The sequence below is a fragment of the Oryza glaberrima genome, chromosome 3 (genome assembly GCF_000147395.1).
Source record: "Oryza glaberrima chromosome 3, OglaRS2, whole genome shotgun sequence".
Taxonomy (NCBI): Eukaryota; Viridiplantae; Streptophyta; class Magnoliopsida; order Poales; family Poaceae; genus Oryza; species Oryza glaberrima.
The window spans coordinates 3,178,179-3,192,447 of NC_068328.1; the positions used below are offsets into that span (position 1 = coordinate 3,178,179).

Consider the following 14,269-nt stretch of genomic DNA (forward strand, 5'->3'; position numbering starts at 1 on the left):
ATATGCTAGCTCGCGATATAATGCCACCCCGGCAAATCTGCAAATGCTGATCAGATCAGTCGTCATCTACACCGAAGAAAAACGGTGGCAAGCGCGATTATTGTGTCGAGTGCGTGTGCATGTGGATGCTGCATGCCGCTACAGTGGCTGGCTGCAGCGCTGGGTCGACGCCCGGACACCGGACGATTGCGGTGGCGTTCCAGTCCTTATGCAGATGAACAGCGTGCGTAAAACCGCATGTCTGCACACTCGGTCGGACGGGCCGGACCCCGGGCGAATGTCGCCAACCACGTCGATCGGTCGGTTGATATGTAGCCATTTCGTATGATTTTTCATTGGTGCAAAGTTTCGTCAGAGATGGAGCCCCATATATATAATTACGTCAAAGGTTGTTGACAGGATCGGATCAGCATACGTACACAAATTAAAGTACTCATCCGAACTTGCAGGATTAAGTTTCAGAAAATTGAGTAACTACATGCATCAAATTAAGCTAGCTAGTACTAGATCTGAATGGTTCACATATCTCTCGATCGTGCCATCAGTAGCTAGGTAGAGGTATCGTGAGGGTTGCAAGGGCTACAAGCTGATGAGCAGATAATGAAGAAATATAATGGAATGCATGGTCGAGTGGACCGCAGAGCATCGACACATTTCAGGATATGGCCACTGGACCATGAGCTCGAACAGTGCACTACCTGATCTCCATGCATGAATGAGACGAGATCGGAAGGGACAGCGAGGTTTGCAATTGCAGGGAATAGTCTCGCTTGTTCAAAATTGAGCTCGAAAATTAATCCACTCATTAACTAGTTTTACTTATGTTAGGCCGCTGCGGTTATCTCTGAATTTTTCTGTCCTTGTTTCCCATTTAATCCTGGACCACTGTTCACTGTACGATGATGCGAAAAAAAGGTCCATGTTCCTTGAACAATGGCTATTTATGTTGTAACCTAATTCTGACTTAAAATGCACGTCTAACTGAATGAATGGAGAACTAGTGCAGATCTAATATAATCTGCCATAAGTGGGAACTAATTAATCCTTGGGGTCTCGGTTAAACGATGAATTCATTGCACCGACAACTCCTGTTATTTTCCCCAAAGTAAGGAGCTTTTGTTAAATCAGTTTCAGACTTTCAGGCGCATGCATAGCATATGTACTACCATAGCAGCCGTTTTGGACTTTGGAATTTCATAATTATGTTGTGTAATTCCACGTGAAATCCCTGTGGATTTTATAGTAGATCGTCCAATATGATTTGCATTCTGGATTGGGCATATAGTATGGCATGGTCACCCTCAACTTGTACAAGATCGAGCCAGTTAAAACCTTATATGTCTGAAAAGAAAAACATTTTATGTCCTTTGCAGGAAACCTGTGTTACATCAAGATCTGCCTAATTTAATTAGTTCAAAGCCAGGATGCCATCATTAGAGTATGCCAACAGTCACTACTATATAAATGATTTTTCTGCAGTAAATCCATCCCCTATAGGTTGTAGACATACCGTGATTGGTCACGTCTGCAAAAATCAATCTCTATTTTCGCGAATGGCTCCGCATATAAAAATTTATTTTCGCAGACGAGCTTCTTAAGGGGCCACATATAAAAATATTCCATCTCCTCAATAGAATGTTTTTCTTCTCTCTCTTCATATCCTCTCCTTTTCTCTCTTTCTTCCTCTCCTCTGAGTGGTTGGGAGGCGGATCCGGCCTTGAGAGGGCAGGATCCGCCACCCTAGGGAGCGGTTGTGGCAACGGTGGATGGTGAGGGCGGCGGATCTGGCGACAACACCCTCGAGAGGGTCGGATCCGTCGCCCTAGGGAGCGGTTGCAGTGACGGCGGATTCGGCGACGCCGTCCCGAGAGGGCCGGATCCGCCGCCCTAGCGAGCGGTTGGGGGCTCGGCCTCAAACGGGCTTGGCCTCGCTTCTCCTCCTCCACAATCGGGTGGGAGGTGTGGTCGCGGCGAGCGCGAGGCTCCTTCTCCACCACCACCGCCAGGCGAGAGGCGCGGCGCCGTCGAATCTGGCGTCCTCTTTCCCTCCCGTGTGGATCCGGCCGTTGGTCCGCCCCCATGCGCGCGGATCTTGCTATGACAAGGCAGATCTAGAGCGGGTGATGGCGGGAGGTATGGAGGCGGCTGCGGCAACCTCAGCGGCGAGCAGGTGATGACGGGAGTGGCGACGATGTTTGCGATGACCTCAGCAGCGGTGGCTCAGTCTCAGACGGCTGGCTGGGCGTGGGACTGCCGCCGACGAAGGAGCCGGAATAGCGGCGGCGACAGGCTCAGCCTCAAACGGCCGACGGGTGTAGGACCGCCGCCGCCGAAGGAGCGGGTGGGGGGGGGGGGGGTTCGGTGCTTGGGTTTTTTCTTGTTGGGATTTTTTTTCGTGGTTATTTTTTTCATGCGGTTGGCTTAAGCACCCGTATGTTAAAATCGGATTTTTGCAAAGCTTTGGGTGCAAGTGGGCCACCCGTCCTCATGCAAAAATAATAATTTTGGCCGCCGAATCTTTAGTAGCGAGTGTCAGGCATATGTCAAAATCAGAATATTAAATTAATTTTCTGTAATATGGGAATATGCGATATTCTTATGTTGTACGGTGATTCCTGAACCAATAGTAGCAGTATCATCTATATCATTAATTCTGCAGTCACTCTACTGCAGCCTGTTGAGGGACAAATGCGATTTCCTTGGAACAAAACTAACATGTAAAATTAAGTAAAAAATCAGATTTAAACTATTGGCATAAATCTGCATAATGTTCAAATTACAAACCACATAACTAGCACTACCTTTTCAAAGTTAAGGTGATAGTGTACACGTGCCCCTAGTAATAACAGAACTCAAACTTAAACATTATTATGTCTCGACAGACATTTCCAGCAATCCTTACAATTACTAACTAACTTTGCATCATGCGTGTATTCTGGTCGGCTATCTGCTGATCTCGTATATAGGACACTGTGATTCATTATCTAAAAAATTATTAAAGCCTAACTCCAAAAACACCGTCAAAAAACTGTCAGCGCTGCCAAGTACTGATATCTGAAGATCCTGCAGGCGCCGATTTGCCTGTCTACCATATATTAATTCATCTGAATTGACATTACCTTATTCATGTAGAACATCTGAATCTTATTGAGATCTCTACTTGTTTATGTAGAACATCCAAACTGATCGATCATCGGTTTGATTAATTGCAGCACCGATGCAGCCAAATTAAATACTATCGCTCCGTACCAAGACAAGCAGTAATCTGATTGCACCGTACCACACGGAACTCTCACTCTCAAGAGACCAGATCGATTTGCTGAAAATTCTAGCATATAAGGGTGTGTTTAGGCCCTGTTTAGTTCCAAAGTTTTTTTTTCAAACTTCCAACTTTCCATCACATCAAATATTTCATACACATGTAACTTTTCTATCACATCGTACCAATTTTAACCAAACCTCCAAACTTCAGTGTGAACTAAACACAGCCTTAAGTTCACGTCAAAATTGGAAATTTGATTGAAGTTGAATGATGTGACGAAAAAGTTAGAAGTTTGTGTATGGGAAAGTTTCGATGTGATGAAAAAGTTGAAAGTTTGAAGAAAAAGTTGGAAACTAAACCATGCATTAATTGGTTACCTTCACTTTCTCTATACATGCATGTGTGGTCAGAACTAAACGCCTGACTGTAAAAGGCTAAATGATTTTTTCCCACTATTTTCTAGCAGGGCGAACTATCGGTGTCCAATATATAGTCGACGCACGCATATGCAATGGCAACCGGTCAATAAATGCAACACTTGCAAATAAGAAATCAGTGGCATGTGTATGTATATGCCTGTACTGTTGAATATAGTCTTATTTGATACTGTTGAACTTGAGGTTATAATTGGTGATGGAGAGTAAAGTTAAAGTCAGACACCATAACCGGATAACCCTTTAAATAGAGAGGGTGTGTTGCAGTGTAACCATGACGACTACTATAATGTAACGTAGACATGCACATAGAGAGAGGATGACGATGAGGCTAAGAACTCATAGCGGCTAGTAGGCGCTATGTGAGTTAGGGAGGAACAACCATAATTCAAGTTTCGGGGATTAGGTTTCGGATGAAGTAAGACTTATCAATACACAGTATTTTCGAACAAGTTGAAGTACTATATAGTACTGCATTAGCTAAAATTTGGACCTACTGAATCTCTCAAGAAAAGGTCCAAACACATCGGTTTAATTTCTCGTCGTAATCTTCGGGATCCAAGTCAGTGCCTGCGTTATTGTATGGCAGCCTCTAGTAGCAGCGGCGCGCGACGGCGCGAGATCGATAAATTAATGTGCAGCGCGTTTATCTGGTGTCACGACGACTCAGGACTCACGAGAATGCATGGCAACACGTACCGGCCGCCGGGTCGTTGCCCATGGCACCGCCACACGGTCGGTGTGTGACAGTGTGAGCAGTGAGCGCGCGCGCCACATGCTGCGCTCTCCATTGCCACGAACACGAAGTCGTCACGGACCCGTGCACGCGCTGCAAATCTACCTGCATATGCATGCGCTTTGACGCACGAAACACTCAACGTGGAGCATATCAATGGCACAACGCACAACGCTGGTACATACTGTAGCACACTAGAACTAGGACACTGTACGCCTCTCTAGCTACAAAGTGCTAGGCTACTGTAGAGCTAGCCCGGATGAAAATTGAGACCTATATCATCTATCCATGGATCTGATCGATCGATATCGTTCGACCATGCAACGTACGTGCGAGGCTCTTATCTCTCTTGCGGTGGCGCCGACCGCCGGCGGCCGCATTTACTGTGTCTCGGGCCGCGAAGATCGATCGAAGAGGGGAACATGGAGATCGAGAACGAGCTAGCTGACCATGGCGGATCGATGCGCGCGCGACGACACGAAATTCCGCCCTGATTGGCGGTGGTGGATGGCGCGCGCGCGGATGCCGGTTGCATTTATGTTTTCGTGCGTGCATTTGCCGTCCCGCGTCCCGCGTCGCGCGCTCGATCGAGCATGGGATGGCCGGTTTCGCGTAGTGAGTAGCGACGTTACGTACGGGAAGATGCATTCTTGCCATTTTGAATTGGTTGTAGAATTCTGTGTAGGCGCGCCGGCCGAATGGGTTCTGAAAAGGATGGCATGCATGCAGTTTTGTGTAGGTTTTCTATCGTACGTGTGTGTGTGATGAGAGTTGTATTATCACTTTGGAATTATGGAAGTCTGCATGTACGTGATGGCCCAGAAAATTAAGTTCAGCATATGGGCACCTGTACGTATCTAGCTATAGTTGTGGGATTTTGATTTGCTAAACTTCTTATATATCCATTGCATCGAACGTTGTTTAATTGTCACTCTCAGATACATTGTCGATCTAGTTATCTGCTGAAACGATCATGTCAGTTCCTGTATACCAATGGCTATATCTACAAGAACAGCTTGAAACATTTCTGTTCAGTCTCGACGAGTAGTCGACGTAACCAATTAAGAGAACAGAGAAGGACACCAAAACACAGAAGAGATCGATCGACTTGTCGAGCTAATCACCCTGAATAAACTACAGACCATATCAGTTTTTAGCCCTTCGTCCAGGGCCTAACCGAGTAGTAGTAGGGGTTGTTAATTCGCGCATACGCGCTAGTAATAGAGCCGTGCGCGCGTTTTCCTTTTTTTCCTTTTTTCAAATTTGGCGTACGTCTCCCTCCCCTCAGCGGCTTAGCGCGTTTTTCTTTTCAATTTTTTTAAATCTATATCACGTGTTTTCAATTTTGATTTGAAAGCTTTCAAATCTTAACTTAAAACTTTTACAATCTGAATTAAAATTTTCAACTCAAAATTCAAACTTGAACAAATCTTGAGTCGAAAGTTTTCAAATCTAGGTTGAAAGTTTTCAAAAGTTGACTTAAAAGGTTTAAAAATTTGAGTGAAAGTTTTCAAATATGAATTGGGAGTTTCAAATTTAAAGGCGAATGTTTAAAAATTGAGTTAGAAAGTTTTAAATTATAGATGTACTCAAACATGCACTAATCACGTCGTTAATCACACGCTAATTATGAGGCTAATTACGTGAAGGATGACGGGCGTGTGCATGGGCAGTGGGCCTGCGCGTCCAAAACGCGCGCGAGTTGGCTCGCCAGCGCGTACATGCGCAATAGCAATCTCTGTAGTAGTGGCCATTCAAGATGTTGTACCGTACCTAGCTGTTGGTATTATCCGATGATATATATACTCCCTATTTGAAAAATTTATGAGAAAATTAGTCACGTATGAAGTATTATTTGTATTTTATGATCTAATAAAAGATACTAATCGTAGAAAATTTTTTAGATAAAACAAAGAGTTAGGGTGTGTTTAGTTCATATCAAAATTGAAAGTTTGGTTGAAATTGGAACGATGTGATAGAAAAGTTGGAAAGTTTGTGTGTAGGAAAGTTTTTATGTGATGGAAAAGTTGAAAGTTTGAAGAAAAAATTTGAAACGTCTGTGTTTAGTTCACATCAAAATTAAAAGTTTGGTTGAAATTGGAACGATGTGACGGAAAAGTTGAAAATTTGTGTGTAGGGAAGTTTTGATGCGATGGAAAAGTTGTAAGTTTGAAACTAAACCCGGCCTTAAACGTTGAATCCAAATGAAATGAAATTTTGGTAGTACGGAGGGAGTAGGAGCGTGACGGCGGGGCGGGGCCTGGATGGAAAAAAACGCGGAGATCGCAAGTAGCGCATTGAAGGCCTGGGGAAGAGGATTCATGTGACCCTGCACCGGAGAAATTTGATTCCATTATCGTCCCATCAGCCTGAGCAAGATACTGTGTGCGGTCCAAGCTTCGGCAATGGGGGCCCTAGCTTCGCTGATGGTCGCCGCGGTTTCGGCGTCGACGACCCCTGCTAATGGTGAACTTTAATGGTGAACTTTGCCGAGCACCACCACTGCAAGTTTCACAACTGTTGATCACCTATTCATCTGCATGCGTATGGCTGGCATGTGCCTAGAGAATCGAACATGCATATGAACATTGTGAAACCGGGGGGGCCATGCATAGCGGTCTTGTGTTTGGACGCCAAAAACTGTTGAGCATATGACCGGTTTTCCGGTGAAGCTACAATAATCTGCTAGCTGTTCTACGAGTGTGACGTAGTATACGTTTTCACTTACAGCTACCATATTAAATCCTGCAAATCTTGACAGGTGCGCAACAGTTCAATTAAAACTGGTGAACAATAATCCTATCAACACAAAACACTAAAAAATAAACCCCTCAAATCGTTGGTGATTTTTTTTAGACATGTACAAATACCTATATACAAAGGCATGTACTTCCACAGTTCCATAAAAAACAACCTAATATTAGAGCTGTTGTTGACAAAAAAAAATCGAACACACCGGCTTGGGAGATCTGCTTAGCTCCTGTGCAGTTCCAAATCTTGATGAGATGCGGGCGTGCCAGTCAGTTTGATCCTGTAACTGACAAGATATGCAAATAGTAGATCAAAATAGCCGATCGGCTGACAAGCCGATGGAGTAGTTTCAGCCGATAGCCGATAATAGCCAATGCCGATACCAGCCGATAGTGATAGGGTTTAAGCAATCGGCTATATATCCAATGTAGATAATGATATAAAGGCAATCGGCTGATGATGATGTAATAAAATAACAATATAATCCAATATAAACCAATCGGCTAGCAATGATATGATAAATAAGCATCGATCCGAAGGTTAAAGCATACATCGGCTGGAGGTCCGATGTCATAAAATCCACAATATTAGATTAAACAATGAAACCTTTGTTGTCATCGGCCAACTTATATGGATATGCAATCCTCATGAGCCGATGCAACGTCCAGATAACTCACCGGCTGAACCCCGATGAAACCCTTATTGGCAATCAATAAGCAAGCTAGAGATTATGGTTCTAAGCACGACTTAGTAGATCAAACTTAACTGATGCAGCACTAAGTATGAAAAGAAACATAATATCTAGACAATCAAGCCGATGACTGAACATAATATCTAGACAATCAAGCCGATGACTGATTTTCAGGGTGGTAGATGCCTAGGCTAATCTAATCTAGCAAGGCGATTTTGCCGATACCGGCAGAAACCCTAAAGCGAGAGACAGCCGATATAGCTAAATTGATATGCTAAGACTAGATTAACATAGACATATGATAAATAGGTAGGCAAATATATCATCCAAACCAGAGCAATCCAAGAGGTCGAATGTACTGATGCAGCCTTGAACGACGCCAACGTAAACGATACAATTGCCCGGGCCGGCGGAACACTGGACTTACCCCTTAGCCGGAGATCGAACACCGATGCAGCCCCGCGTCAGGTGCCAAGTCCCACCGGACGAAAAAATAAAGTAGAAAAGGTAAAAGGTGGCGATGCGCCGAATTGTATTGATCGTGAAGATAGATTACATAGACTCTGGGTGTACATATTTATACCCACGGGTTGATACAAGTCATTGTCGAACAAGAAAGAAATTTTCCTAAAAATAAAAGGAAAAGATAAAGTCTTTATAGGACACTAAACACACTTTCCTAATGATAAAAGGAAACTAACAAACTATTCCTAATTAATAGATAACTTGTCATGCCACATTCTCTTTGAACTCGGTCTCTTCTGGATAAGCTTCCTTTAGTAGATCAATTTCCTTAATCGAATATAGCAAGAATCCGACAACTGACGACTTGACAACTCTCATCGGCTAATCTCAGGACTTCGAAGCCGATGATGACTCTAAGCCGATGACTACTCCGGGCTTACCAAATTTCACTGTTAACAGCTGTCCAGATTCATTTTAATAAAAAAATATCACCTCCAATGCTAGATTAGTTTTCTTTTTGGAACGGTGGGAGTACATGTGAGTAAGTAGCAACATCATGATACTATGTATTGCTAGATGCTTCCCTTCGGCCGGTCAGTACTGTTAGGATGCGTTTGATTGCAAGCCACACTTTAACACAGTTTACCACATCCTGACAAATTTAATAGGTGTTTGGTTGTAGCCACAATTATCGTAATATTATCTTTTCCAACTAATTGGGTCCCACGTGTCAATGACTAAAAAAATTATTGCAAAATTTCCTTACGCTTGGTAAATTGTGGCTAAGAATTTAATCACCTCGCCTTAGGCAAGGTGTAGCAAGCTAGCAACTATATTATTCACACATGTAATAGTGTGTCCCATGATCTCCCGCGTAGTACGTACGCGAGGCTACATCGTGGTTAACTCCATGACCCATATTCACGTAGTACGATACCCATGTGTCCATGACCCGGCTGCGCCTACACATGACTACGTGACACGGTCGGGAGATCATATACCGGCGCCTCGTTTTTCTTCCTACTTGGACGCATATGTACTTGTACACGGGCAAAGCACATGCCACATGGCGCCGCAACTTAATTAACCGCTACCTCCTCAACCACAGCTTCCCGCCATTATTACTCCCCCCCCTTCTCCTCTCGTATAAATCCCCGCCATGCGCTTCAACCCTCGAACCTCACACACCGCCATTGCCACCGCAGCTAGCTCGACCGCGCACACACGTACTAGTCTCGTAAATTAATCGCAATCTATTCGATCCGATCGAACTCGGTAGAGTGAGACAATGGACAGCAGGGAGTTGTTGAGGACGGTGACGCAGGCGGCGCGGAACCACGCTCGGACGCTGTACCACCGCCTCGTCGGCCGCCACCTGCCGCGCATCCTCGCCGTCACGCTGCTGCTCGCCGCGGCGCGCGCCGGCGGCGCCGCCACGACGACGCTGGACGCGCTGGCGCGGGAGAACGCGCGGGCGCTGGTGGCGGTGGCGTGCTGCTGCGCGGCGGCGGCGTACGCGTACGCCATGTCGCGGCCGCGGCCGGTGTACCTGGTGGACCTCGCCGGGTACAAGCCGGCGGCGTCGCACGAGGCAACGCGCGCCGAGTCCATCCGCCGGTTCGGGCTCGCGGGGGACTTCACCGGCGAGAGCATGGCGTTCCAGCGGCGGATGATGGAGCGGTCGGGGCTCGGCGAGGCGACCCACTTCCCGGCGTCGCTGTTCGCGCTCCCCGTCGACATGTGCCTCCGCACGGCGAGGGAGGAGTCGGAGGCCGTCGTCTTCGGCGCCGTCGACGAGCTGCTCGCCAAGACCGGCGTGCCGCCGGCCGACGTCGGCGTCGTCATCGTCAACTCCAGCCTCTTCAGCCCCACGCCGTCCTTCACCTCGCTCGTCGTGAACCGCTACCGCCTCCGCCACGACGTCGTCACCCACAACCTCAGCGGCATGGGCTGCAGCGCCGGCATCATCGCCATTGATCTCGCCAAGCACCTCCTTCAGGTACAAATTAATACTACTCACCATGCATGCACGCAGATCAGCACGCAACCAACCGTTATAACATCTTCTCCCATGCAAAATGTACAACGTTCGTGCATGAGCTAATTAAACACGTACGTAATAGTAACAAAGAAATGACATATCAACGTTGGACATGCATGCAGGAACTAATAGACGAATTATAACTAGCAGAGTGCAATTAGACACCAGTAATGCAATCCTGACAGTATATGAACTGTGTCAATGAGTAGGCAAGGATATAGGATTATATTACACGTCCCAGTCTGTGCGTAATAAAGATTCCTTGTTTTGTTTTTCTGGTCAACATATTTAAGTATATCTGGAGTCAACCCTGTTGGCTAGATTTAACTTTTAAGGCATATAGCTTTATTAATCTTTACAATTAATGAATCTATTGATAGTAGTAGTAGTAGTAGTATGGTTTTCTACCAAATCATTTTTTTATTTACATTAAGAACAGCTAAAAGAGTATACTTACACACACAGATACACACATATAGGTAAATTAATTGGTGCTACATGGAGTATGGGTTCCAAGATTCAAATTAAGTATATACCCAATTTGAATGAGTATGAAATTTTTTTAAATGTTTAGATATGAACATTAACTTCTTTACTAACAAGTTCAAACAAGTTTGAACTGAGTTTGAACTTTTTTTTTTGTTAGATTTTGGTTCTAGGTATATAACATTCAAACATATAATTCGTTAGGTATGTAATAATGAATTGTGAAATAAAGTTGAGTTTGAGTTGTTTTGTTGTTAGGTATATGTATGAATAAAATTCATATACCTAGGTATATACTCACAATTTGAAAATTTTAAAAAATTTGAGAGAATTTGTGTGTTTTATATCTTGTAGCCCGGGCACCGTGGAGTCCCATATGGGTATCCCACATACACACACACACACACACACACACACACACACACACACACACATATATATATATATATATATATATATATATATATATATATATATATATATATATCTAACCATATACTGATTAATTAACAAGATTATAAGTTTTTCTTTGGCTGCTAAGGCTGTTGTGTGCATTAATAACCTATAGTAAACATAGCAGGACATGGTCAGTTCATGACTGTCCAGTTGGACATTGTTAAGTCCATTTTAGATAGTACTACTCCTCAAAAGGACAATAAGCCATGAAACATGAATAGTCCAATTAATCTGAAACAGTAGAGCTGATAGAAATAGATAGTAACTAAATTCCATAATACAATTGGTCGGTCCCAGCATGCGCGGGAATATGGGCTGCTGGATCTGAGACAAACTACTGCTAGATTGACAAGACGGTGCCATTTGTAATTGAAGGGCGTAATGAGAATTTAATTAATTTGACCACCCGAGACGTACCACTATACTATTCCTACCACAGTACTCCTGTACTACATATCTATAAGCTAATACTACTATATGATACCTTATAAACATGATAATGATCTATAGGGAGGCACTTACCAATTTAAGTATTAACACTACTTTCTCCGTAAAAAAAAAAACTCACCCTAGTATTTTCCAGTACTAGATTGAGTTTTTTAGACAAAGAAAGTATATAGTAAAGAATCGTCGTAACTATAGCTTCTACGTAAAAAAACTCAATCGAGTATTGGGATGTGATATGTCACGCCTCTCGGTACTTGGTTGAGGGGTTTTTTTAAGACGGATGAACTATATAAGCTGTGTTCAGTTCACGGTGAAGTTGGAAGTTTGGTTGAAAATTGGAACGATGTGATTGAAAGTTTGTGTGTGTATGATAGGTTGATGTGATGAAAAAAAGTTAGAAGTTTGGATGTAAACTTCGGATCTAAACACAGCCATGGTAAAGAATCGTCGTAACTACAGCTTCTGCGGCAGAAGACACACATCTCCAATATTTTGATCAAAACTGTGTGCTACGAAGAAATTCGAAAGAACGCCCAGATCGATTCAGGCTGTGTCCCATACTCCCATACTACCCATTGTTCAGGCTGCTCCATGTGACCACTGTAACACTGTCCTGTTTCCAACATCCAAAGACAGATCCTGATCTGAACGCTCCTGTGTTCAGATTCAGAACACTGGCCAGCTATAGCCCAGAGAGTTAATTACTGTGGTTGGGTGGCAGTTACTGCCAACCTTACCTGCTGCCACCAAGTACTCCGAGATCGGTAGCACTGTACATACAGCTAGCACCGAAACGTGAAAAATCTCAGGCCGTCGCAGGACATGGCAACAATGAACACCTGCACCTACCATGCACTAGTCACTTCATGGTTTAACTCCATTTCAGAAAAAAATCAGCACTTCCTGATCACTGCATGCAACTGGTTTTTCACTTAGATCTGTTTACTTCGTAAAATTAAAATTTTTAGATGTCACATAGCATGTTTAACCGGGTGTTAGAAATGGTTTTCGGACACGAATAGAAAAAACTAATTTAAATCGTGAGACGAATGTAACCCACATATGCTAGCTAATAACGGATTAATTAGACTCAAAAGTTTCATCTCGCGATTTCCTCCTAACTGTGTAATTAGTTTTTTAATATATATTTAATGCTTTACGGTGTGTATAAAAATTCGATGCGATGTTTTTAAGAAAAAATTTTTTGGAACTAAACCAGAACTTGTGTTTGTGTACATGCAGGTGCACGCTGAGACGTACGCGTTGGTGGTGAGCACGGAGAACATCACGCTGAACGCGTACATGGGCAACTACCGGCCGATGCTGGTGACCAACACGCTGTTCCGGATGGGCGGCGCGGCGGTGCTCCTGTCCAACCGGCGCGCCGAGCGGCGGCGCGCCAAGTACCAGCTGATGCACACGGTGCGCACCCACCGCGGCGGCGCCAGCGACCGGAGCTACGCGTGCGTGACGCAGGAGGAGGATGGCGCCGGCAACGTCGGCGTGTCGCTGTCCAAGGAGCTCATGTCCGTCGCCGGCGACGCGCTGCGCACCAACATCACGACGCTGGGCCCCCTCGTGCTCCCGCTGTCGGAGCAGCTCCGGTTCCTCGCCACGGTGGTGCTCCGCCGCGTGTTCGGCCACGCCGCCGGCGTCAAGCCCTACCTCCCCGACTTCACCGCGGCGCTCGACCACTTCTGCATCCACGCGGGGGGCCGCGGCGTGCTGGACGAGCTGGAGCGGAGCCTGAAGCTGAGCGCGTGGCACATGGAGCCGTCGCGGATGACGCTCTACAGGTTCGGGAACACGTCGAGCAGCTCGCTGTGGTACGAGCTGTCCTACTGCGAGGCGAAAGGGAGGATCAGGCGCGGCGACCGGGTGTGGCAGATCGCGTTCGGCTCCGGATTCAAGTGCAACAGCGCCGTCTGGAAGGCGCTCAGGACGGTCGACGGCGGCGCCGGCCGGGACGCCGGCGCGTGGGCGCAGGACATCGACGCGCTGCCGGTGCACGTGCCCAAGGTGGTGCCCATCGTCGACGACGACGACGGCGCCAATGGCGGCGACGGCGACCGACACGACGCGGCGTCGCACGTACGACCGGAATAAGCTACATACTTAATTATGTGTACTTGCGTGTAAATCGTCACGAGTCATGGATGGACTGAAAAATACTGTCGCGTGTTGTTTCATGGACATGAGGACATCGTATCGTGTCAGGGAAGGACTGATAATTCCTTGTGCGGCATTTTGTCTAGGTATACTGATTAATCAATCGTGTGTGTTAAATGTGTGAAAGGTTGAGTATATACGACAATAACTTGAGTATTTTCTCTTTGTTATGAATCTTTTTTGTTGTTGTACGAATTAAGAGATGAGCAGGGTTCATAAAATTGTTTGGTTTTTGCGAAAAATGATCGGTTTCGTAAAACCGATGATACTCAGTTTGTGGAAGCCGACTTGTATTAGCCGGTTTCCACACGGTATTGATCAAAAGTTATTG

General features: G+C 45.3%; 1 protein-coding gene across 1 annotated transcript; it reads left to right on the plus strand.

Annotated features, from left to right (window-relative positions):
- Positions 1-9,534: 9,534 nt before the first annotated feature.
- On the plus strand, positions 9,535-14,258 carry LOC127765503 (probable 3-ketoacyl-CoA synthase 20). The gene is made up of 2 exons (XM_052290415.1): positions 9,535-10,338; positions 13,012-14,258. Exons 1-2 carry the CDS (start codon positions 9,628-9,630, stop codon positions 13,873-13,875), a joined length of 1,575 nt encoding a protein of 524 aa, XP_052146375.1. The 5' UTR covers positions 9,535-9,627; the 3' UTR covers positions 13,876-14,258.
- The last annotated feature ends 11 nt before the right edge of the window (positions 14,259-14,269 follow it).

What these genes read in the sequence shown, in the direction of transcription:
- LOC127765503 (XM_052290415.1), top strand. Translation starts at nt 9,628, where the DNA reads ATGGACAGCAGGGAGTTGTTGAGGACGGTGACGCAGGCGGCGCGGAAC. An exon ending in TCGCCAAGCACCTCCTTCAG is followed by an intron (nt 10,339 to 13,011) that starts GTACAAATTAAT and finishes GTGTACATGCAG; the next exon opens with GTGCACGCTGAGACGTACGC.